A 21,403-nucleotide genomic window follows, 5' to 3' on the forward strand; every position below is an offset into this window, starting at 1 on the left:
AATTTGTGAAGGTTGCGTGAAGCAAGGGCTTTGAGTCCTTCTATTTTTCAAATTATGCGTTGGTAGATACACAATTCCATGAGAAATGAAATCAAGCTTTACGTGTGACTTATTCTCTTTAATTTAGATCATTTAATTACTGACTCTTATTGATTATTTTATAACTGCTTGTGGTAAGAAGTTACTGTAAAAAAATCTAGATGTTTTTCTATAGAAATATATGGTTTTTCCCACCACCTTAGAGTCTGTATTTTCAGATTAATCGGACCTTTCAAAAACTTTAAGAACTTTTTCATCTCAACCAAACATCATTTTATACGCATAATTATCATCAGATACGCTTTCATCAAGATATCAAACAACTTGATGGATCATCAGTGAATACAACTTTTTATATTCATCCCTCGAAGAATTTAGCAATAGAACCACAGGAGGGAAAGCCGAAGTATCGAGAAATTTGCGCTGCGTGTAGCCAGCAGAATGTTAAACCGCGAAATCCCGACCCACCTCGAGGCTACCGGTGTACACGATAAACTTTTCCCGGAGAACGTTTCCCCACCACTTCGCTAATAGTTGGCAGAGAGCGAGGAGCTTGCACGTCGCTACATCGGCAAGCTCGATTTTCCGCGAAATGCGATCCTCTCCTCCGACGCCAAATCGAGTTGTCAAGCTTGAACGAGATGGGTGGAAATTTCTTTCATCCAAATGCCCTGTCGTTTGCTCGCCAGTGTGCAAATGTCCTCGTTTTTAGCGCAAGCGCCTCATGAGCTATGATCCACATTTTCGGTAAAAATTTCCTAGGTTTCCAATCACAAAAAATTTATACTCAAAGTGGCGATTCTTGAAAAAGTCGTCTCGTGAAATCGGAATAAACGCATTGTGTTCACCATTGGCTTCTTTCACGAAAAATAATACGTTTTTGTTTTCCAGAGCCGACAGAATGCCTCTGGCTATCGACACGAAGCACAAAACCAATCAATCACCATTTTGACTCGGGCGGAATCTGTAGCTGCACATTTCACCTCAGCTTCATCATCGGCGCTTCAGTTTGTAACCGTGTAATGCCGAGTAAATAACGTAATGAGGTGTCGCGCCATTAGCGATGTTTTTCAGTCAAAATGTATATTCAAGATGCGCTTATCGATACTTGATGGCTCAGTTTGGGTACAACATGTGCACTGATTATGATCAAAAGTTTTATCAAATCGTGAAATTTGAAGAAGCTGGTGCAACCAATTGTACTCCATCTCGATTATCAATTCTTGCGTATGGACAGGATAACTTCAGTCTTTGTCACGACACTGTATTTCATTACGGCAATTGTTCGCTCGCGAATCGGACACCTGGGCGTCCCCGCTTTGCTACACGAGGACAATGAGGATACGACATACAAAAGCTGGAGGGAGACCGCGAGTCAATTGTTGCGCAGTCCACCCTGAATTACCCGTTCCGTATCAAATTCCGATCCGTCTCTAGCCAATAATTTGCATGCTTCAGTGACCAACTCGGTACCAGTGAATTTTTTTTTTTTTTTTTTTTTTTTTTTTTCGTTTCTTCTAGATACTGCGGAACACTCCCGGGATCGCGGAAATTTTTTGGATCGCTCGATCGACCTGGATAAGGTCATGTTTTTTCCCTATCTTCTCAGCCGATCGTGATCGATGTGGGGATATCGTGTTTTTCGAGTAGCACTTGACTGACAGATAGGCACAGCCAAGAGACACGTCACCGGTAGCTTTTGAAAGGGGAAATTTCGTTATATTTATAAAGCTGCCGGGGTAGTGAAGTGTCGCCGGGTGGTTTTTCGTGACCACAACTACGTTTCTATATTTGGAAGCGGAGGTGAATATACTTTCACGGACTTGATGTGTGTGCGACATTTCTTGTAATCTATCAAAATAAAGGTGGGCTAATGTGTTTATTTCGACACTACCGTGCGAAGCCAGTAACATATTATTACGTTGATTAACGTGACAACAAGATTACAGTTTTGCGTTAAAAGAGAAAACTAGGTATTAAAAAATGTAGATAATTGAAAAACAAGTACTTTTTTTCAAATTACTGAAGATTACATTCGATCAAATAACATTGGATGGATAAATCCTTGTCAAATTTTGAACATCAAAATAACAACTTTTCAGCTTACTTGAATCATGAGAACCACGAATTTGTAAATTGTCATGATCTTGAAGGTACTGTTTATTTATTTATTGTACTGTTGACTTGATTAACAAGACATTGAAACTTATTATGTGAAAAATGTAAGGGCGTACACATCTTGGGACCTTCAGCAGAAGTGAAACTTCATGGTGGTGTGTTATTGAACTTAATGTTAAGGAAAATTTATAAAGTCAGATTTATGCTCAAATAAAGAGATTTTAGTATTAAAACAACACATAATACAATATTACATTGTAAAGAGAGTGGATGAGCTAAAAAAGTGGTAAGAACCAGTATTGTATTTTGTTTAGAAAGAGCCTCTCAAAAGACGATTCGAGAATTCGCCAGATATTATAGTATTTCTGTGGTGTAGAGCTGACTCGAAGCGAAAAGTGTCGTTGGTTGCACGAACAGAAGGGGTGGCAAGACGCTACGCAAGAGACGATCTCACTTCCCTACAACCGCCGCGTTAGATGTTTCGCACAGACAATAAAATGAAACGCTTGAGCAAAGTTCACCAACTATGGCGAACAAGTTATAGAGCGTGTCCTCAGCACGATAATCGCGTTAATTACGAGGTCGCGATTTGCACTGATTTTCCGTGTCAGCTGCGCGTGATCAACTTAAGCCGGATCGACTTAACGTCATTAGAGCGATTTGGCATCAGCTGCGAGACCTTCTCCTTGCGAGGAGCTCTCGGTCTTTACCTGCAATCCTCGGCTTTGGAATTACGCGAGATTTTGACGTAGATGTCAAGTTTCTTGTAATACTGCTTGTTCGCTCAGTCAAGTGCTTTTCAGCAAAGTTTTTAATGTTTTAATAAGCAGTTGGCGTAAGATTTTTTGAAAGTGTATGTCGACCGCAGTATCTAATACAACTAATATTTCAGTTATTGAGAGACTCGGAAATCTGAATACTCGAGTGGAGGTCAAAGGAATGCACGAATGTTTATGTAGTGAGTATAGTTTAATATCAAGTAATCTAAAATTACTATAATTACATTACAACTTATTGATATATTTGATTTGATTAATAATGAGGAGACTTTTTTGTACAATTCTTAACATCATGCCAAACTAGTTTAACGATTCTTTGATGTAAGAAAGATTAAATCATCAAAGTGATGACTTATCATCTTAACAGTTTTGAAAATAAGCTTTATTAAGACCTTAAAGGCTTTTACAGCTATATCATCTTAACAGCGTGTCAGTAGCAGACGTCATTGCTTGATATTTTGACGATTAAATTTCTCTATCGCAAAGCACGATAAAATCCTTTCTTTGGCTTGTTATGGCTGAACAGATTGATAGAGATTTTTCTTCCTCAGTATAGCTTTACGTAAAATGCTTTATCCAAGAATCGCTCAAAGTATCGCTCTTGGATTGATAGTCAAAAGACCGCAAGCATACGACCCGAAGGTATAGAAACATCTGTGATTCTTGGAAAACGTCTGGTGACCTCTGCTTACTTGCAAAGGAATATAACGGATGCTTGGCTTATTTGATCAAGCTGAAAAGATCCGCTGTATCCGTGGACTTCTGAAGCCTTACCACTTTGTGCTAGCAAGTAAATTACGATATGTATGAGCGATACAATTTTTTACTGAGGATCATGTACAAATGTTGGTTACGGGATTTACAATTTAGTATTAAGTATTATTACTGTAGGATGTATAGATACTCATAGATAGCTTAATTAGAGAATTAAAATTTCCCTAGAGTACAAGATTTGAAATAGTGTTGTGTTTTTGACATACATTGTTTTTATTTTAAAATTATTTTCTGTAAAGAAACTGATTAAAATCTCATCAGCTTACTACAGGCAAAAAGTGTAAACGCACCTAATTCAACCATCGATTTAATATGATTTCGTTTGTAATTTAAGCAAGAATCATAATTATATTTTTACTATGGTAAGCCTTAGATTTAAGCAACAGCGAATTTCATAATACACTAATTGCTTAGGTGATTGAACTTTTCCGAATATGATTTTTTATTTAATTGAAGATATTGACTTTAAAAACAGATTTTCTAAATTTTCAAAACGTTTGCTAATGATAAACAAAGTAACTTTACGTAGTAGTTCTAAAGATACATCCGACCTTGGCAGAATTTTGAAAAATATACCTCGACACTTAATTAACATCTAATAGCCAGAACTCGAATACTGCCATCGTGATTTGTCCGAGCCAACATTCCTTTTTCGAAAAGATAATTTCATTACCTTCGTTAATACGCAATAAAATCATTGATAAGAAAGATAAATAATAATTGATTCTTTTTTTTTTAATTAGCGGAACATAGAGCTGCAAAAATAAATATATTTTTACTACTTCTATAATGATATTTTCGAATCCTTAGTCATGCGTTGTGATATAGATTTCAGCCTTTGCATCAACAAATAATAGGTCATTTATAACTCTGTGTCAGGAACAACGTGATTAACAGAGATACGTACTCGACGCAAAGCTTAAAGAAAAAAAATGAAATAACAAAGTTATAATCTGAGCTGGTGAAAAGGAAAAAATTCGTTTCCTATCATACAGAAACAGACAAACAGGTTGGGCTTTAAAAATTTTGTTATTTGCTTTGTGGCGAGTCACGTATGTCATACTACTACTCCTTTTTTCCACTTACTCAAAGCTTTGTTTCTACTTTAATTAAAGCTATGAATTTCGTTCGCGTTCGTTTTGCACATTTTTATGTGACGACATTTTTTACACGTGAAATGAGATTGATCCCTTTTTTTTTACACTGTATTCATTTTATTACGCCATCTCGCGCATATAAAAAAGATCATTTTGAAACGTTGGAAGTGTACGGTGTTTAGGAGGTTTAAATCGATCGATGATGTGTTGAATGCATGGATTAGTAAGTAAATATTCAATAGTTCTTATTTTCACGGGATGAATGTTTTTGATTTTGCATTTTTAAGTCCCCCATGCAACATCCAAAATTACCCTGACATAGTCCCAATATTTGTGATTTAAAGCCACGTATAAATATTATGTGAAAATTACTTAAATTAACTATTCAATGGTATTATTTGCTTGAGCACGTAACGCAATCACTTTGCTAGTAAGCCAATAGTGCTCTTATTCTAAGTAGACAACTTGATCTAACTTGCTATCATATAACCTGATCTTTGTACAAAATAATAGATAAATCAGTTATTTTTAATAATTTAAATGATTATTGTAATAAATTTTACTTAGTTTTTTGTTAGATTCGCTATTGTGTCTATAATATAAAAACCATAACGAGGAGAGTTAAAATAATTATTGTAACAATATTAGACATACTTTAAATATTTGTAAATAGAAAGAAACGTATATTTTTTTCGACATTTTAAACAAAGAATTATCAACGTACAAAATGAGAATACTTAGTTAATGACTGAATAACTTTGATCAATGGCGAGAGTAAAGCAGTCTTATAGCAGCTTGTTACAAAGGGAGCAAGATTGATATACTTAAACGCGTGCATTTTCTCTTGGAAAGTTAGTGGGTGTACAACAAACATAGTATTTTACGGAAGAAGGGTTGTAAAGTAGCTCGTATACAAGATGAAACATGCTGCAGTGTACAATAGATAAATAAAAGCCGGGAATACGTAAAAGACAGATGTAAAGAAAGTAACTCTGGAGAGATGAGGAGAAAAAGAAAAAGAAAGTTGTAAGGGCAAAAAGTTTATTCCACAGGGACACCTATTTGCTTTTGTTTGAAAGTGATTTTTCCTTACGGTTGAATGTAAGTTGTCTTTTTTTATGTGTTACGATATAAAAAAGTGAATTCATTAAAATAAAAAGTTATGAAAAAGGTTTCTATTGTTGTAAATGTTATTAGTATCTTCAAGAGGTTTAATAGGCATCATTTTTTTACGCGATTGTTTCTTCACAGGAGCAAAAAAATGTAATCCGTGTATGTATAAAAACATGTTAATGGACTATCGTCAAAACTTTACAACTGATTGGGCCTAAATTTGATTTGTAGTTTTATTTCCGTACTAACTGTTTAAATTCTAGAAAAATTTGTCAAAAGAAAAAGTTTTACCATCCCAAACATTTTGCATATAAATTTTAAAATGGATATTTTAGATATATATACACAGTTCATTTCATTAAAAGTGTCTGTATGGTTGACAAAAATGTATATATTATTAAAATGCAAATTTCATGTATACTACAAATTTATTCAAATTACAATACTGATTGTTTAGAGTTAAAAAAAACGCATATTTTTAAAATAATGAAAAAAGTGGTTCTTACCCATATTACACTGTACTACTTAGTTGCCGTTCTACCTTCTTGTAATACACATCAATACGTAAAGTGTTATCATTATCGTCCAAATAACGATAGTCTACTAAAATAGCTTAAAAATGATGTAATGGTGTGAATACTGATGTATAAAAATAATTTTTAAGATTTACGTGCATATTTTTATACATTTTGCTCTAATCAAAAATGTATCACTCGTGCCTTGAATAAAAAATTTTAACTTTTTGCTCTAATTTAGCCACTTGTTTATATTTTTCACATTTATTACACAATGTAGACACTCTGAGCTACTGGTTTTATAATAATAAAGAATTTTAAATTCCTAGGAGTTAACTAATCTACAGGTTACAAAGTAAAAACATTATTTATTTACATCTCAAATTTTTTTTATACATCCCTGAACTTATGTGCTTCCCGTAGCTATTGTATATTTTCAAACTCTCTTTCGTTTGACCAAACACTTTTACTAACTGAAACACAATTAATCTCCACATTGGTAAGAGAAAATGACAAACCAATTGAAAAAAGGCGTTGTAACGGTGAATTAAAAACGAAGCTCCCTATTATTATCGCGACCTAACGTGTGTGACGACCTACTGACCTTTTGGAGGTCACGTTGACAAAGCTTACCCACACAACGACAAGGGGAAGGGTATTTGCAGGATACTCATGTTGCGACATATGCCGTGTAATATCCCTTTCCCTTTATAATGTCTTGGATGCTCCATTATCCGCATAAAGAATATTATATTTCTCTTGCAGTACACCAACAATAATACAAAAAAAAAAAATAAATAAAATGAAATTCAATAAGCTAGATGGAAACTTTTTTTGAAAAATAATTCAATGAACTATTTTCTAACTTGGCAGACTCGCCATTCTTATTTCTATATCTCCATATAAACAGAAACAAAATATTTATTTCATAAGACAGAACGTGGTCAACTACTACTAAGAAATAAAAATAATGTCTCTAGTTCATATTCATAATATTCCACACAATACACCAATTTACGTTGATTTTTTTAACGGTAAATCAGAATGTACTGTAATTTGTTATGAAGTAAAAATCGATTGAACATAAATTTACTATTACCCAAAGAAAATTACTTTTTAACGTTAAAAAAAAACCAAGTGCGCACTACGTACATTCTACAAAACATTAGTTGTCGTACTGAAAAATTCATAGCTTTTTGACACTGTAATTTTATAGAGCATCACACTCAGTATTTTGGAATTTGCTTTTTAAGTAATAAAAACGATACATTTTAAGTAAAAATTTATGTAATTGATCTTATTGTTAGAAAATGCAAGCTACTTTTAGTATATTCATTAATTTTAAAAATGTAACCTTAAAGAAAAGAAACTCTTGAAGTACACACTTACTTTTAACGAATACTTGAAAAACGTATATTTATATAAAATGAAACGAATTTTACAATAAATTAATTCATCATTACAAGTGTTAAATTGTGATATAAATGAAGTATAAGAGCTCTGTGACAGTAGTTCAAGAAATATTGTAATTAAACTCACACTGTACATTAGTCTGATTGGCAGTGAGGGAAAAGAAATTTACGTTTCTTAATAAAACTTTTCAAATACAAATACAAGATAAAAAAACGTAAGTAAATTATTCTAGAAAAATCATAATTTTTCATTTTAAACAAAACTAGTCAAAATTATTCTAATCCAAATACTGGAAACAATAAAATTTTTTTTAAAAAGCTATAAGTTAAGTACGTTAAATTTTTATCTTGACTTATCACTTTTTATCAAGCTCATTACCATATTTTTAGTATTATGATTTTATGATTTGTCACTAATGTGTTACAGTAAATGAATTCCATTAAAAAAAATAAGACAACATGAAACATAGTTAATGCTAATGTATGCAGTCCAGGAAAGTTGCATTTTTTGCGCAGCTTTTCTCGACAATGGCATCAATTTTACCGAAGATGAGGCGCACTTTTTTTTATTCATCAACTTTTAATGGTTTTCTCGTGAAAGGAAAAAAGTAAGGAGAAAGAGGAAACTCGCTTTGGTCTTTTCATGACATGATTTACATAGCATTTCAATTAAATTTCAAGAACAGGATTTGAGATGTACTTTACCGCTTCCAAAAGAAAATAGAAAATTGTGTGGGATAAAAAAGCTGTCAACCTTCCGTTAAGTGAATATTTTCTCAAGACGTAGTTCTGAAAACACATACTTTGTACTCGACTCTCCGAATCATTCAACCTACTGGTTTTTATGATGGAATGTAAGCACTGCTTGTTAACGCTTTTCTGAGCTCTAATATCTTTTTAAAAGTTAAACAATTCCATCATAAAACGTGACGTTCTTTCAAAATTTACTGTCTCTATTATTATAATAAATACAGAATGTTTTACCATAGAAACAACGCATTGCTAGACTACAAGAAATTCAACATTTATTGTTTAATACTACAAGAAATTTTGCTAAATTGAGATTTTCAAGTAAATAAAGCCTAGTTCCAAAAATTTATTCATAATAAGCTGATAAGGAATAATTTATATATGTATGGAGTACCTTGCAAAGATAATAAAAAAAAAACTACTGGAAAAAATATATTCATTAATAGACTGTTATATCAAGATTTAGTGAGTTAAATTTTGTGGCACATGACGGTGCATGTAAAAAAAATCAATGTAAAACGACGACACATCGTGTTGATAAGCTGCTTAGGTAGGAGCATGATTTTGAAAATACTGTTGCGAACAAGACTCATGAAATTAGGATTATTATCCCTCTCAACACTCCTATCCCCGCAGTTCGAAGCTTTTGGATCACTAAAGTTGATGCGTGGGGTTGTATATTTATCTGCAGAGAGATGTTTTTGAAAACTACAGGAGTTCAAATCTTTTTTTAATCAAGTTTTATAAGCCATAGAGTCCTTTTCCAGCCAAAAGTCATCTGGAATATAATATGACTCTATTACGGCATAGATTGATTTCCTTTAATTTATTTAGTGTAGTCCAGAAATAAATACTGCGGACAACAGTACTTCCACCGCAATACTTTACGTGTAACTTATTTTATTTTTCGTTAAAAAATAAAAAAACCATCGTAAAAAATGGATGCAACTTCAAACGAGTAACATGAACTCGATGACTGATAAACTGAATGTCATGCATGCGTGTTAAAAAAGAGTCGTAAAAAAAATATCCTATTGTTTTCAGAAACGTTGTTTTTTTTATAGTTTGTTTCCGATTCTGGTGATAAAATACAACAAAAGGGAAGCACTTTACCTACCATACGTTTTTTATAGTGTTCGCACAGCCAATTGAAATTAGTAAATAACTAATAGTAATTAATTTGAGCAGCCACATATTAGAAAATAATCATTAAATAATCATTTTAGTAAAAGCCTTATGTTATTAGCGTAGGAAAGACCAGCATTTTATATATATAAAAAAAAAAAAAACGGTTCTAGTCTAGCCTGATTTGTGGGGTGAAAAATTCGTATTTGTAAGTCTGTCTCTTTCTTTGGAATAAATTAATGTAACTGTTCTCTTTATAGCCTCTAAAAGTACTAAAACTGAATTTTGTATTGCGAAACACCATTACTGAAAGAATGTGTTTCTTGCGTTAATATTTTATCATCAATGGAGCATCAACAAAGCAATTATGTTTTTTATTTGCTAATGCCCCTAAAGTTATCAGTATAATCTTGAATAATCATAGCATGTATTTCATTAAGTTTCTGGATTTTTTTGTTACTACAAAAAAAATTTGCAACCATTAGGGCTAGCCACGTTAAGTATTCTACAAACGCGTTTGGGTAGTTTCATGGGCTATTATTATATTAACGATAAAAATAAGCCTATGAAGAATTGAATAAAAATAATATTTAAAGTAAACAGTTATGAATAAAAACTGGAGTAATATAGAGCATGTGCTTAGGGTATTGCAAGTGTCGTAAAACGTTATTTACAACATATTGACTACTTTTCTTTGGTATCAAATAAAATATTAGTTGTTTGCTAATTTTACGAAGTTTAACAAATTGTTGTACTTCAAGATCTTTTCTAACATGTAAAACTTCTAAATTATCCCGATTATAAAATACTAATGTAAGTTTATTGTGAAAACATCATTATTCGTAAATATTGAAACTAGAGTATTTATCTGTGTAAACACAGCAACGTGTCCATAGTTCCTTAACTCAATTACTGTACGTTGAGTAACTAGTAAAGAAAGTAGACCTGAAAATCACCTGCTGCTATCAGCAAGTTGTGAGTAAATATGTTATCTGTTTAAGTACAACTTTTTAAGAATTCTATAAATACTACGTCCGACAAAAAATAAATAAAAATATTTTGGCGCTGATAACACAGACAGTGAGTTATGTTTCAATTTTCCAGAATTATGCCATTAATGAAATAATAATAGTCCCAAAATACCAAGTAAAAGATTTAATGAGATCTGTACTTCCTTGGTTAGTAAGAGAAGTAGTCGAATGAGAAATTAAAAGTTTTCATGAAATCAAAGTAGATTTAGAAAAGCACTCGATAACTCATTATTTTGTGTTTATCAGTTTATAATTCTCTTTCGTACTCTTTTTTAATGAGCACTACAGAAGTTTATAATATACTAATATGTATATTTCACCGAGTGAAGACTCGTAAAATTTATTTTTGTTAAGTCAAAAATTTCGGTATTTAATCAAATTTATTCATTTATTTATTTATTTTTTCATCAAGAACCAGCTGTCAGTCCCAAGGCCTTATTTGATCCTACTTACAGTACGTTTCCTCTTTTAATCCGTTGGCTCGACGTTGTATTGTCAAGTTTCGTCGAGAAATGCGTGTATTACTAAAATAGTACGTCAAACAGCATTCTAATCACGAATCTACCATACATCTAAAAAATACATACGTATACAAATGTGAAATTCCGTCTGACATAGTACAGTAGCTGTGCATTGAGTTCGCCTTCGTAAGTCGTTATGAAGTGTTTTGTTTACTAAGAACAACTCAATAGTAAGATGTCAAATATTCGTTGTGGATCATACACAATAATTAATGTTACAACAGTGGATTGCTCGTATTTTTTGGTTTTAGGCAGATTCATGTAAAAAGATCAGCGCATAGATGCACGGACCGAATTTTATACCAGCAGTTCTTCTTTGAAAAATGTAAGTTAGGAAACGTAAAATCAAGTCTAATAGCATTGACGTTGTGATTGCTGATCACTAAGATTCTTACGTATAGAACGAAAGCTTAGTATTACGAAGTGATAAGTTTTAATTATACCTTATGAGACGTCACGACTAAAACATACCGCACAGTTATCAAAATTTTTAATGATGATGAAATTGTTTAAAAATCATACGTTCTGGTGGCTTCTATTTTATTAAAAAAGTATTAGTTATATGTTCGAAAATCTGTTGGTAGAAGTTCAAAGGATCTAGAATCATAGTAAGTAGTACAGGACAACGTGTAAATATAGGGTGCGAGAAAAGTGAAGGGCGCATCAGCAGTTTAAGGAGCTTTTAAAAAACCACTCATGAGTTTCGCTTTCTGTGTTTTGTGGCTCTTTAATCCTTGATGCAAGGTTACTAAGTTTCTCAACTTCACCACAAACGATTCTAAAAACTTTTATGTTGCACGAGTTTTGTTTTAGTTTTAGTTTTTTAGTCTTAATCTCAACAATACTGTTAGCATATTATCCCTCTATTTTTGAAAGCTTGTGGCCAATCTGTATTCTGGATGATGTGGAATAAAGAGATAATAGTACAAAAACATATGCACCTTATATAATTTAAACTTAAACAAAAAATTTGAAACAGCTAGAAGTAGCTACCAAAATATATTATCACATTTTGGATCATGCTGTTCATGTACGATACGTAGACTATGTTTCTGGAACTAAAGTTACATATACAGTCTTGTCATACTTTATTAAAAAAGTGCTCAGTCTTCTTTTTTAAATAATCGGTGACTGAATGTTAAATTGTATTGTATAGACTGCCTAGGTGGTGAATATGGTGAGTGGTGCTCGAGTAAGGGGGCGGGGGCTGCAAAGAAGTAGCTTAAGAAAGAAGAAGGAAAGAAACAAACGAATTTTCCCTCATTTAATAGGATGTTTAAGGCCACAGTGAAAGGGTTGTAAGAAAGAGGGTGGAAAACCCCACGAAAATCAATATACATATAACGTAGAAAGATGTGTGTGTATGTATATAATAATAATTGGGTTTTGCCCTCATGCGTACACTGTGCGTTAACCATTTGCCAAAAACATAACGATATTAAGTTAGTAGTATTGTTACAGAACTAATAATTTTAGACTTGAGTAATTATAAAAGTAAAAATATGTATTTTAAGATAGTGTGCTTTAAAAATTTTAGAAAAAAATCCAAGAAAAAACTTTGGAAACTTTTGCCAAATAAATTCAAATCCATGACTTCTTTGCAGTTTCTCAGGTTAGAGGGTATTAACACCCTGATCACTACGGCACCAAAGATGTTTTGTACATGGTCATGTCTTAAAACTCACCTTTTTCATTTAGTTGTCGACCATGAATCTGTAACATCTCTGTTTTTTTCTCTGTGTCTCTTAAAAAAGATGTCTGGATTATAATCCTTAAGTCGTTTCATACGACATTATTTTTATTCCTGCATTTAGTACTAGATTCAACTGTTATATTTATAACCTGAATTTATTACTTTTCGTGTCACAATTATTCAATCTAAGATATTTATCTGGTATTATTCTGTGTCAAAATTTTCGACCTAACTCTCTGTAACCACACCTTATTAGATTCGTACATCCATGATCACACATCTTAATTCGTATATCACTTAATAAATACTTACATACAATATGTTTTTAACATAAAAAATGAATAAAAATTTGGTTGGTTGAGCAGAACTGTTTAATTAATTACTAATTTAATAGTCCTGCTTAACCAACCAAATCGTTATTTATTTTTTATATTGAATTTTTGACAACTGAGCAAGTTTGAGATGATTGTAACTGTAATACAATATGTTTTTATATGCATGTGTTAATTATTGTATTAATGATACCTACTCGGCAGTTTGAGCCATATGGCCATTTTAACTGCAAGCTCTACACCTATTATTTGGCAGTCCTGCTCTCTCGCATTACATTTGACTTGAATACGTTTCAACAAAAAAATTCGCTTTGTTTATTAATTTAATAAATAAAATAACAAAAGCGCCAATTACCACACAACCCGGGGCGCTTACTGGCTGCTTTGTTTATTAATTAAAGTTTTAATACTGTACTTCGTACGACAGTAGATAAATCGCTTAGAATTTTATCATTTGGAGCCAAATGACATTATAATTTGATATCGCACGTCATATCTTAAAATATGGTACCTTTGTCAATTACCTATCGTTTAAAAATTGACGAAATCACATTGCACACATTGCGTTCATACGAATAATTTCCTGGAGTACTACACTTAGCCACTTTGATTCTCAGAAGCAAACATTTACCAGTCCATCTAGGACTCAATAATGTCACCAAATTGATTTGTTTACATCGCATAGCGGTGTATCAAATATCAACAACATACACGTATATATTATATACGTATGTAAGATAAATCGTGGGTATATTATGGACTTTTCAGGGTAATAATTTATTCGTGCGTGCGCGTACGAATCAAGCTACGTAAATGACTGAGACTCACCTGCTTGTCGGAGTCCTTACCCTTGGCGGTAATGAGGGGATCGCAGTGGCAGCCCTCCAGCAGTATGATGCCACTCGGTCTCGGGCTTGCCTCGCTCTCGTAATAAAAAAGAATATTCTGAAATCAAAACAAGTTTTCTTCGTACATCCGCAGTATAGTTCTTTTGATCTATTGTCATTAGTAAAATAGTACAGCACAGTACAATGCTCGTTAATTTTGAAGTTACGTTTCCAAAAAAAAGCTCAAATGTGTAGTAATAGAAGAAAAATTGAAAGCTCGTTCTACTAAACATAAAAGCATCGAAACATGCATGTATTTATATGAAAGCAATAATCAAACCAACAGCCTTCAAAGCGATTCGCCACAAAATCAAAGCGCACGTGTACACACTTGCGTCACTTTCTGCTCGGCAAACCGAGAAATTTATTTTAAAAGAATATTAGGAAAACGCGAATCCATTTTCCATCCCCGTTTTTTTCTTTTTTCTTTTCACGTGTCTGTCGTCCGTTTTCCATGAGTGCACTCGTTGCAAAGGTAAACATGCATACGCACTCCATTCCCGATATTACTCTCGTTTAAATCGAGATCCAAAACAAACAACAATACACTTTACGTGTACTGAAAGCGATGGGATTCGCGGGGAAAAAATAAGTGAAAGGTCACCGTCAGAGGGAACGAGTAAAAGGCCACGGACGGGTGCTGCGACTGCGAGACTCACCTGATAGAGAACAAACCAACGCAGCTGCCATTTGTTTGAATCCGAGGTACGCTTGTGCAGGTAGCCAGCCATCGTGTGGTCGTAGTGAGCCCTCTCCGACAGCATGATCAGCTGAGCCTCGTTCACCCGCACTACGAAACAGAATAGATCTGGCGATGTTGTGAGCTTGCGGATTTTCGTTGCCGCTTTTTGGATTTTACCATTTAAAATAAAAAAAAAGTTTTTTCCTCTTTCCATTCATCATTTATTGTTTTTATCATCAACCGTACCCATACTATTATTACCGAAGGTATCGAATGTCAAATGGTAATAATAATAAGATCGAGTAGATTTTCTGAATTACAGGAAATGTTTATTTTTGGCATTGAATAATCTAGAACAATTCAAGAGTTAATTTTAGACGTGAACTTAAATTATTTTCTACTCTTAATTGGAATGTTTTTAATGAAGCTTGCAACATTCTGTCTTCTGATGAATAGTTTAGAGCAATTAAAATTAGAGTACTTAATACAGTGGTATGGAATTTATTGTAAGATTTAGAATACACCGTAATATAGGTGTACTAATTTGGAAATACATTATATTTATTTTTAACTAGAAAACCCTGGTGAGTTTATTACAGGTGTGATAATTCTACTGTTTTCTTATTAATACTTTTCAAAAAGTATTATGTGAGAGCCATTTGATACAAAATAAGTTATTCATGAAAAATGCGCTTACGTAAACTTGGAAAATCACAGTAACGAGCTCAGTTTGACTAATATTGTTATTTTAACACTGATCACAATAAAAGTTTAGCCATACCATAAATTTTTGTAACAACCACTTGTTAGTACCACTTACTGGTAAAATTCTAAATTTGTAGTCGTTCATGATTGTATCACGTTATCGTTACTTTACTTAAGATGGCTCTGGGTATCGGTATGAGTTAAACGACATATTCGTACCAAGTTTATCAATACTTCAATTCAATCGAGTAACAGGCGAAAAGCCACGTCAATAAATCCTTTCAAACGATGCCTCAGAAACACGTACTTGACTTTTACTGCCAATGAATATTTTTAAAGCTTATAAAATTTATACGGCTCCCATTGAAATTCAAGGCAGTATCCTGTGCAGTGCGAGTCATAAATCCGAACAGTGGGTTTGTAACACGTGTAAGTATTCCCAAACAACTGTTTAAAGTTAGTTTTTTCAGAATTTTTTAGAATATATATCGCTTCTGACGATATCAGTGAACAACTGAACTTGGTTTTATTTAATTTGAGTTTAAGGAAACAATTTTCTCATCATCTGTAAAACAAAGTAACCAGGGCTCTTTCTATTTTTACTCAAAGTCTTGTTTACATCTTTTTTTTTTTTTTTTTTTTTTTTGTAGTTCCTTCTTCATCCCACCCACCCAAAAAAAAAAAAAACAAAAAAAAACAAAAACCAATTTTTACATTTTGCCACTACCAGCAATTGGTTACACTCACCAGTCCTTTGCATCTTCGGGCTAAGCATGTCTACGGTAGCTCGGCGGGACCCAGCGTGACGTCCTCAATCAAATCACGCGCACGGCAGCTACAGCAACAACAACAACAGCAACAATAACAACAACAACGGTAAAGCTTGTGGATTGTCGATCGCGGCTCAGTGGCCTATTCCCTGGCCCGGTCGCTTGTCACGCGCGCCGAGGGTATGGTAGGCGGTGGTTTGTCGCAGCAGGTCGCTTCATGCCAGCACATGTTGGCGCCTCCGAGTGCCGGTGTACTCCGCATTGCAACAGGTTAGCCGAGTGGTGCCGGGCAGCCTCCCCGTTTTTTGGTGGCCACCTCCAAAAGTCGCCTCCGGCAGCTGCAAGCTCACAGACACCGAAAAACAAATGGGGTCAGGTTAATCGATCGCTACCTCTCTCGCGTATAGGGCGGATCTGAGTGGGCGAGGACACGCGTGTGTGCGAAGCCCTTCGGAGCTTTCAGCTCGCCGTGTCTTTCGCTAATGACTTTTTTAGGCTCAGCCCGCTGGGAAATGTATCGTGCGCTGTATACATGTACGTCCGGGAGCGTCGAAAAAACCTCGCTGATTAGCTCGACTTCCTGATGGCTTTGTAATTTAATCAGAGCCTGATAGACCCGATGGATTCTCATCGTTGATTTTCCATCGTTTCTTAGAATTGGTTTATAAAAACGTCAAACGAAAAAAAAAAAAAAAAGATTATTTCACTGCTCGTGCCTTTAAAAAATTCTGAGAGCATGCTTACATGAAAATTATTATTCATTGACGCGTGTAATATGTTGCTCATATCAATGTGCCTCTGATCAAACTAATCGTACTATTGTTGTTGAGAAATACACGAGGCCACCACGTTTAAGCGCCTTGTTGAAAAATAATCAAGTACAATGTCGTTAGTTACGGTTTTTCATTACAAGCACGTGAAGTCGATACATCAAGCGAGATCCTATCCATCAGATTTTACTAAAATTTACATGTTGAATAGCTTATTAATATCACATGCTCTACGATGATGCAATTATTACTGCGATGATGTAGTTACGAGGCAGTCTCTGTACGGTAAATTTAATAATCTATTACCAAATATCCAGTAATAATTTGATCAATGTATATGCAGACGGTCAACAGTTCTGCAATTACTTAAGCTATTAGCTGTTTCGCTCTTTGGTAAACTAACGCAATGATTAATGAGCCGAGCAAAGTAAAACGTACTGTGTGGCAAATAATTTTAAAGCACATTAAGTTTGTATTTTAAAGCACATGTAAAAAGTCGAGCGTAGCAAAACTTTGGTCATCCAAAATGGAAGTAAAATATCAGTGCACTTTATTTTGCTGCTCAAGGGTGTCGACGTTGTATATCATGTGGTAGATTTTAATTAAGATGAAGGTGGATATAGGTGTTATAATATGTCGGTTCTAAAATCAGGAAAAGGCGTGGACAAGCTCTCTTGTTCTTTCTTTGTTTTATTTGTTTTTCTTTGGTGTAACTGTTTTTTGTAATATTTCAAAATTGTCCACGGAACGTTACAAGTAAGAGATACTTATCCAAAGTAAAGTTTTTTCTTTAAAGACTTATGGTAGCTCGATTTGAGTCCTTTTTTAATTTTACCAGATAATTATTTAGTAGATCCTTACTACCGACAATAGAGCCGATTATTTAGTCCTTCATAGACAATTAAAAATATCCACTATTGAGTAGAAAATAGTAGTTCCTACCTCGGGCGTTTTAGAGGGTCGGGTGTACCCTTGGTACGAAAAAAGGAGTCGCTCGGGTCTGGCGCTCGCCCTGGTGACATGCGCCACCAGGTTCAGAAACTACCATCACAGCATCATACGAATTAATAAAAAGAACTTGATCGAATACTTGATGAATATTAAGAGTTTCTTAATTTATCAGCGTTACTAAAATTAAATTGAGTGAAAAGTCAATATTTTCAAAGCTGGGATATATCAATGACCTAAATTTAGATGTAAGAGATTGGTTTTTTATTCAACACGTGCCTTCTCACCGAGAAATTGAAACTTGTACGAATTTTGGGGAGTCCCGATTGAAAGGTATACTTTTTTTAAGCCTTTTTTAATGTATTAGAATTATCATCCTAGAAATTTTGTTTTAGCAATATTTAATAAGTAACCAATTTTAGACTGAAAGTATCTTTTGTCATCAGCCCAAAAAAAAGAGCTTTTTATTACACGATGCTCACAAAGATAACCTTTGTTTTTATAGGCGCACTACATACTACTTGCGGACTACGTTAATGACTTACTGTAAAAATAAGTTTATAATTGTTAAACTTATTCCGATGGTACACATTTAACTTGTCAATTTACCCCATTTGATAACTCATTAAATAGTAGCGTGTCATATTTTTATAAAAATTGAGTAAAGAACGATATTATTTTCCATTTTTTACTTTTACCCAGTGTACGACACAACTTAATTTCTGATCAAGTAAATTAAGAAGTACTAAAAACGAAAACACTAGCATGTCTTATATCGTAGTTGTAACATTTAAATGCTGTACTATTCAATGCAAAAAAAACCTTTGGTACAATGCTAGTACAAATACTTTTAGTATAGAAGTACAATATTAATGAAATTTATTGATAGTTATAATTTTGTCAGGAAAACCAGTTATTGATTATATTCAACGTTGCGTGCTACTAATGGGTAACTATGGACGTGAGTACAGAAATGTTGCGACTATTCGAGGAGCTTTTTGCTTTGTCGGGAAATGACGTCAAACGTAAGTTGCCGTTACAAAGCGTCGATAATTTTTATTTGATTTGTATATTCCTTCCAAGCAGTTTGGAGCTGCTCTAAATACTAAAAAATACATACATAATTTGGAACGTCAAAGACAAGTACATCGAAAAATCTATGTATAGAAATGATTCTAGGAAATATGAAAAATCGAGTATGCCATGTAAAGAGTTTAATCATGATGATCGTCCAGCAGGTAAATTTTCTAAAAAACCCTACTCATATCCGACTTGTAACGTGTAAGTACAACACAATTTTGAGGATTCAATAATTCAATGCGGTAGGAAAGAGCTAGCCAGACAGCGCCTTTTATCCTCACAACTTTACTGCTTCGTAGAGTTTATAACCGAGCACCATTGTTCGCGTAGCTTTAGTATCGTAGTTGTAACGTTCTTAGCATGTGAGAACATTGGCTTTTAGTATTCGAAACGATTTTAAAATCTTTTAAAAATAATGCATAGAAATATAAATACGTCCTTGCTTGTAATTTATTTTTTGTAAATCAATAATAGTCAACTTTCATGACGGGATAACTTTTTTAAATACTAGCTAGTATTAAGTAACATAGTGATGGTTCAGAAACTAAAATGTAATACGTTATAAATTTTTTCTGTTGCTGCTTGTACACTTGCAAACAAGATAAGAGTATTTTCAATTTTTCAAAATATATTATCATTCATTTTGTAATGTTTTAACAGCGTCACAACTTAAAGTCTTTAATAATGTTTGGTCACTTATTGTCCTTGAAACCAGTAGTATATACTAGAAAAAAACAATTCTTTACATTAAAAGCTAGTAATTATACTAATAATGTCCTTTGTTTGCAAGTTTTATGATAATCACTCAACAAATAAATACCATCGAGGAACTTTTTCGTTTACACGTAAGTGGGTACCCGAGCCAGAGGTGAGCTATTAGCCAAAAAACGAATTCGTCAACTTTTTTCCCCCGACTCACGTTGACAGCAATTTTACTCGCTTTCACGAAATTATTAATTCTCAGGCAAACAAGTTCGTCGATAACTTCACCATCAATTTGACTAGCTCAAAGTTCTTTTCGTCAGCAGGACAAGGTCAAAGAGTTGAAATTCCCCACCAAAGTTAGAAGTATGGCCATTCAAGCAAAGTTGAATTCGGATTCCGAATAAAAAACCGAATTTCTATGAATAAATGCACATATCCTCTGACGCGTTTGAAAAATCCTTTAAATTACCAACAAGTTTTTTAGCTAACTCTAAAGTCAAATGTAAGACGTTTATTACTGCAATAATCAGTGTTTGGCGATCCGTATGATTTAAGGGCACTGGAAATAAAATATCTCGTAATCGTGGCGATACGTCTCCAAATAAAACCTTATGACGAAGACAAGAAAGTCGTATTTTTTCTACAATCCATTTGTGAGACAAAAACAGTCCCCCGTAATTAAGCTCTCAACGCAACCTCAACAAATGCTAGTTATCCTCATCGTATTCCTGCAAATCCTTATCCGCAGATGAGAACTCCCAGTGGAAGAGAACATGATAACTACAGTGGAATATACAAGTCCAGCTTAAAGCCTTTCACGAGCTACTGTAATCCCACTCCCGGCAACCGTAGAGCAGTCATAAGTGCGGAGTACCCGGCCATCGATCACCCTTAGGAGAAAATAAAAAAAAAATAAAAAAGAGGATAGCAACAAAGCCCTGGATGAGAAAATCACGGCTTTGTTTACCAGTGCCCTGAAGGCACACAGCCCTTCTCGGTAGAAAGCAAATATAGAGACGGAGGAAAACGCGCGCGCGATCGAAATAGACACCTGTTAACAATGACCTTCTCTGTGCTTGCACGGGGAAGAAAAGAGAGAGAGAGAGATGGTTTGCCTACACTTGGCTACTGGCGCTAACGCAGCTTATCTTGGAGCCTCGAGAGCTTCGGTTGAACAAAGTGAAAACTAAAATGCGGCATGTGGATGGTACAAGTACGGCGCGAGGGGTGGTTTGATAAAGAGACGAAGTGTGCTAGCGATGCTCACCTCTTGTGTTGTTGCAACCGAGACACCGGACACTTATCCATCCTTCTCGCTGGATTGAACTTTTCTCTTTTTGCCCCTCTACCCTCACACAGTCTTTCTCTTTCCAAACTTATACTTCGCCAGCTTTGTTTATCCACGGTTTTTCCACCACTGTTCGTCCCGTGGGTTTTCGAAAACAACTTGTATCCGCTTGGTTTCGTTTGAACTTATACAAATGTCAGTGCACGTTTGTCTATGTTTTTGCACTGGTTAACCAACGGAAAATATAAGTCTCGTCCGGCACTCGTGAA

General features: G+C 34.1%; 1 protein-coding gene across 1 annotated transcript in view; it reads right to left on the reverse strand.

Moving 5' to 3' along the window:
- LOC106642588 (ras-specific guanine nucleotide-releasing factor 1) overlaps positions 1-21,177 on the reverse strand; it is a 39,010-nt gene extending 17,833 nt beyond the window's left edge. Inside the window, exons 1-4 of the mRNA XM_014357416.2 lie at positions 21,114-21,177; positions 16,321-16,681; positions 14,846-14,976; positions 14,128-14,244 (exon numbers count right to left, since the gene is read on the reverse strand). Coding sequence (XP_014212902.2) covers positions 14,128-14,244; positions 14,846-14,976; positions 16,321-16,348 — 276 coding nt within the window. The 5' untranslated portion in view covers positions 16,349-16,681; positions 21,114-21,177. The remainder of the gene's footprint in view (positions 1-14,127; positions 14,245-14,845; positions 14,977-16,320; positions 16,682-21,113) is intronic.
- Positions 21,178-21,403: the final 226 nt, after the last annotated feature.

The sequence above is a fragment of the Copidosoma floridanum genome, unplaced genomic scaffold (assembly GCF_036245765.1).
Source record: "Copidosoma floridanum isolate Cflo_tuat_1 unplaced genomic scaffold, Cflo_Japanese_pri ptg000001l, whole genome shotgun sequence".
NCBI classification, from domain to species: domain Eukaryota; kingdom Metazoa; phylum Arthropoda; class Insecta; order Hymenoptera; family Encyrtidae; genus Copidosoma; species Copidosoma floridanum.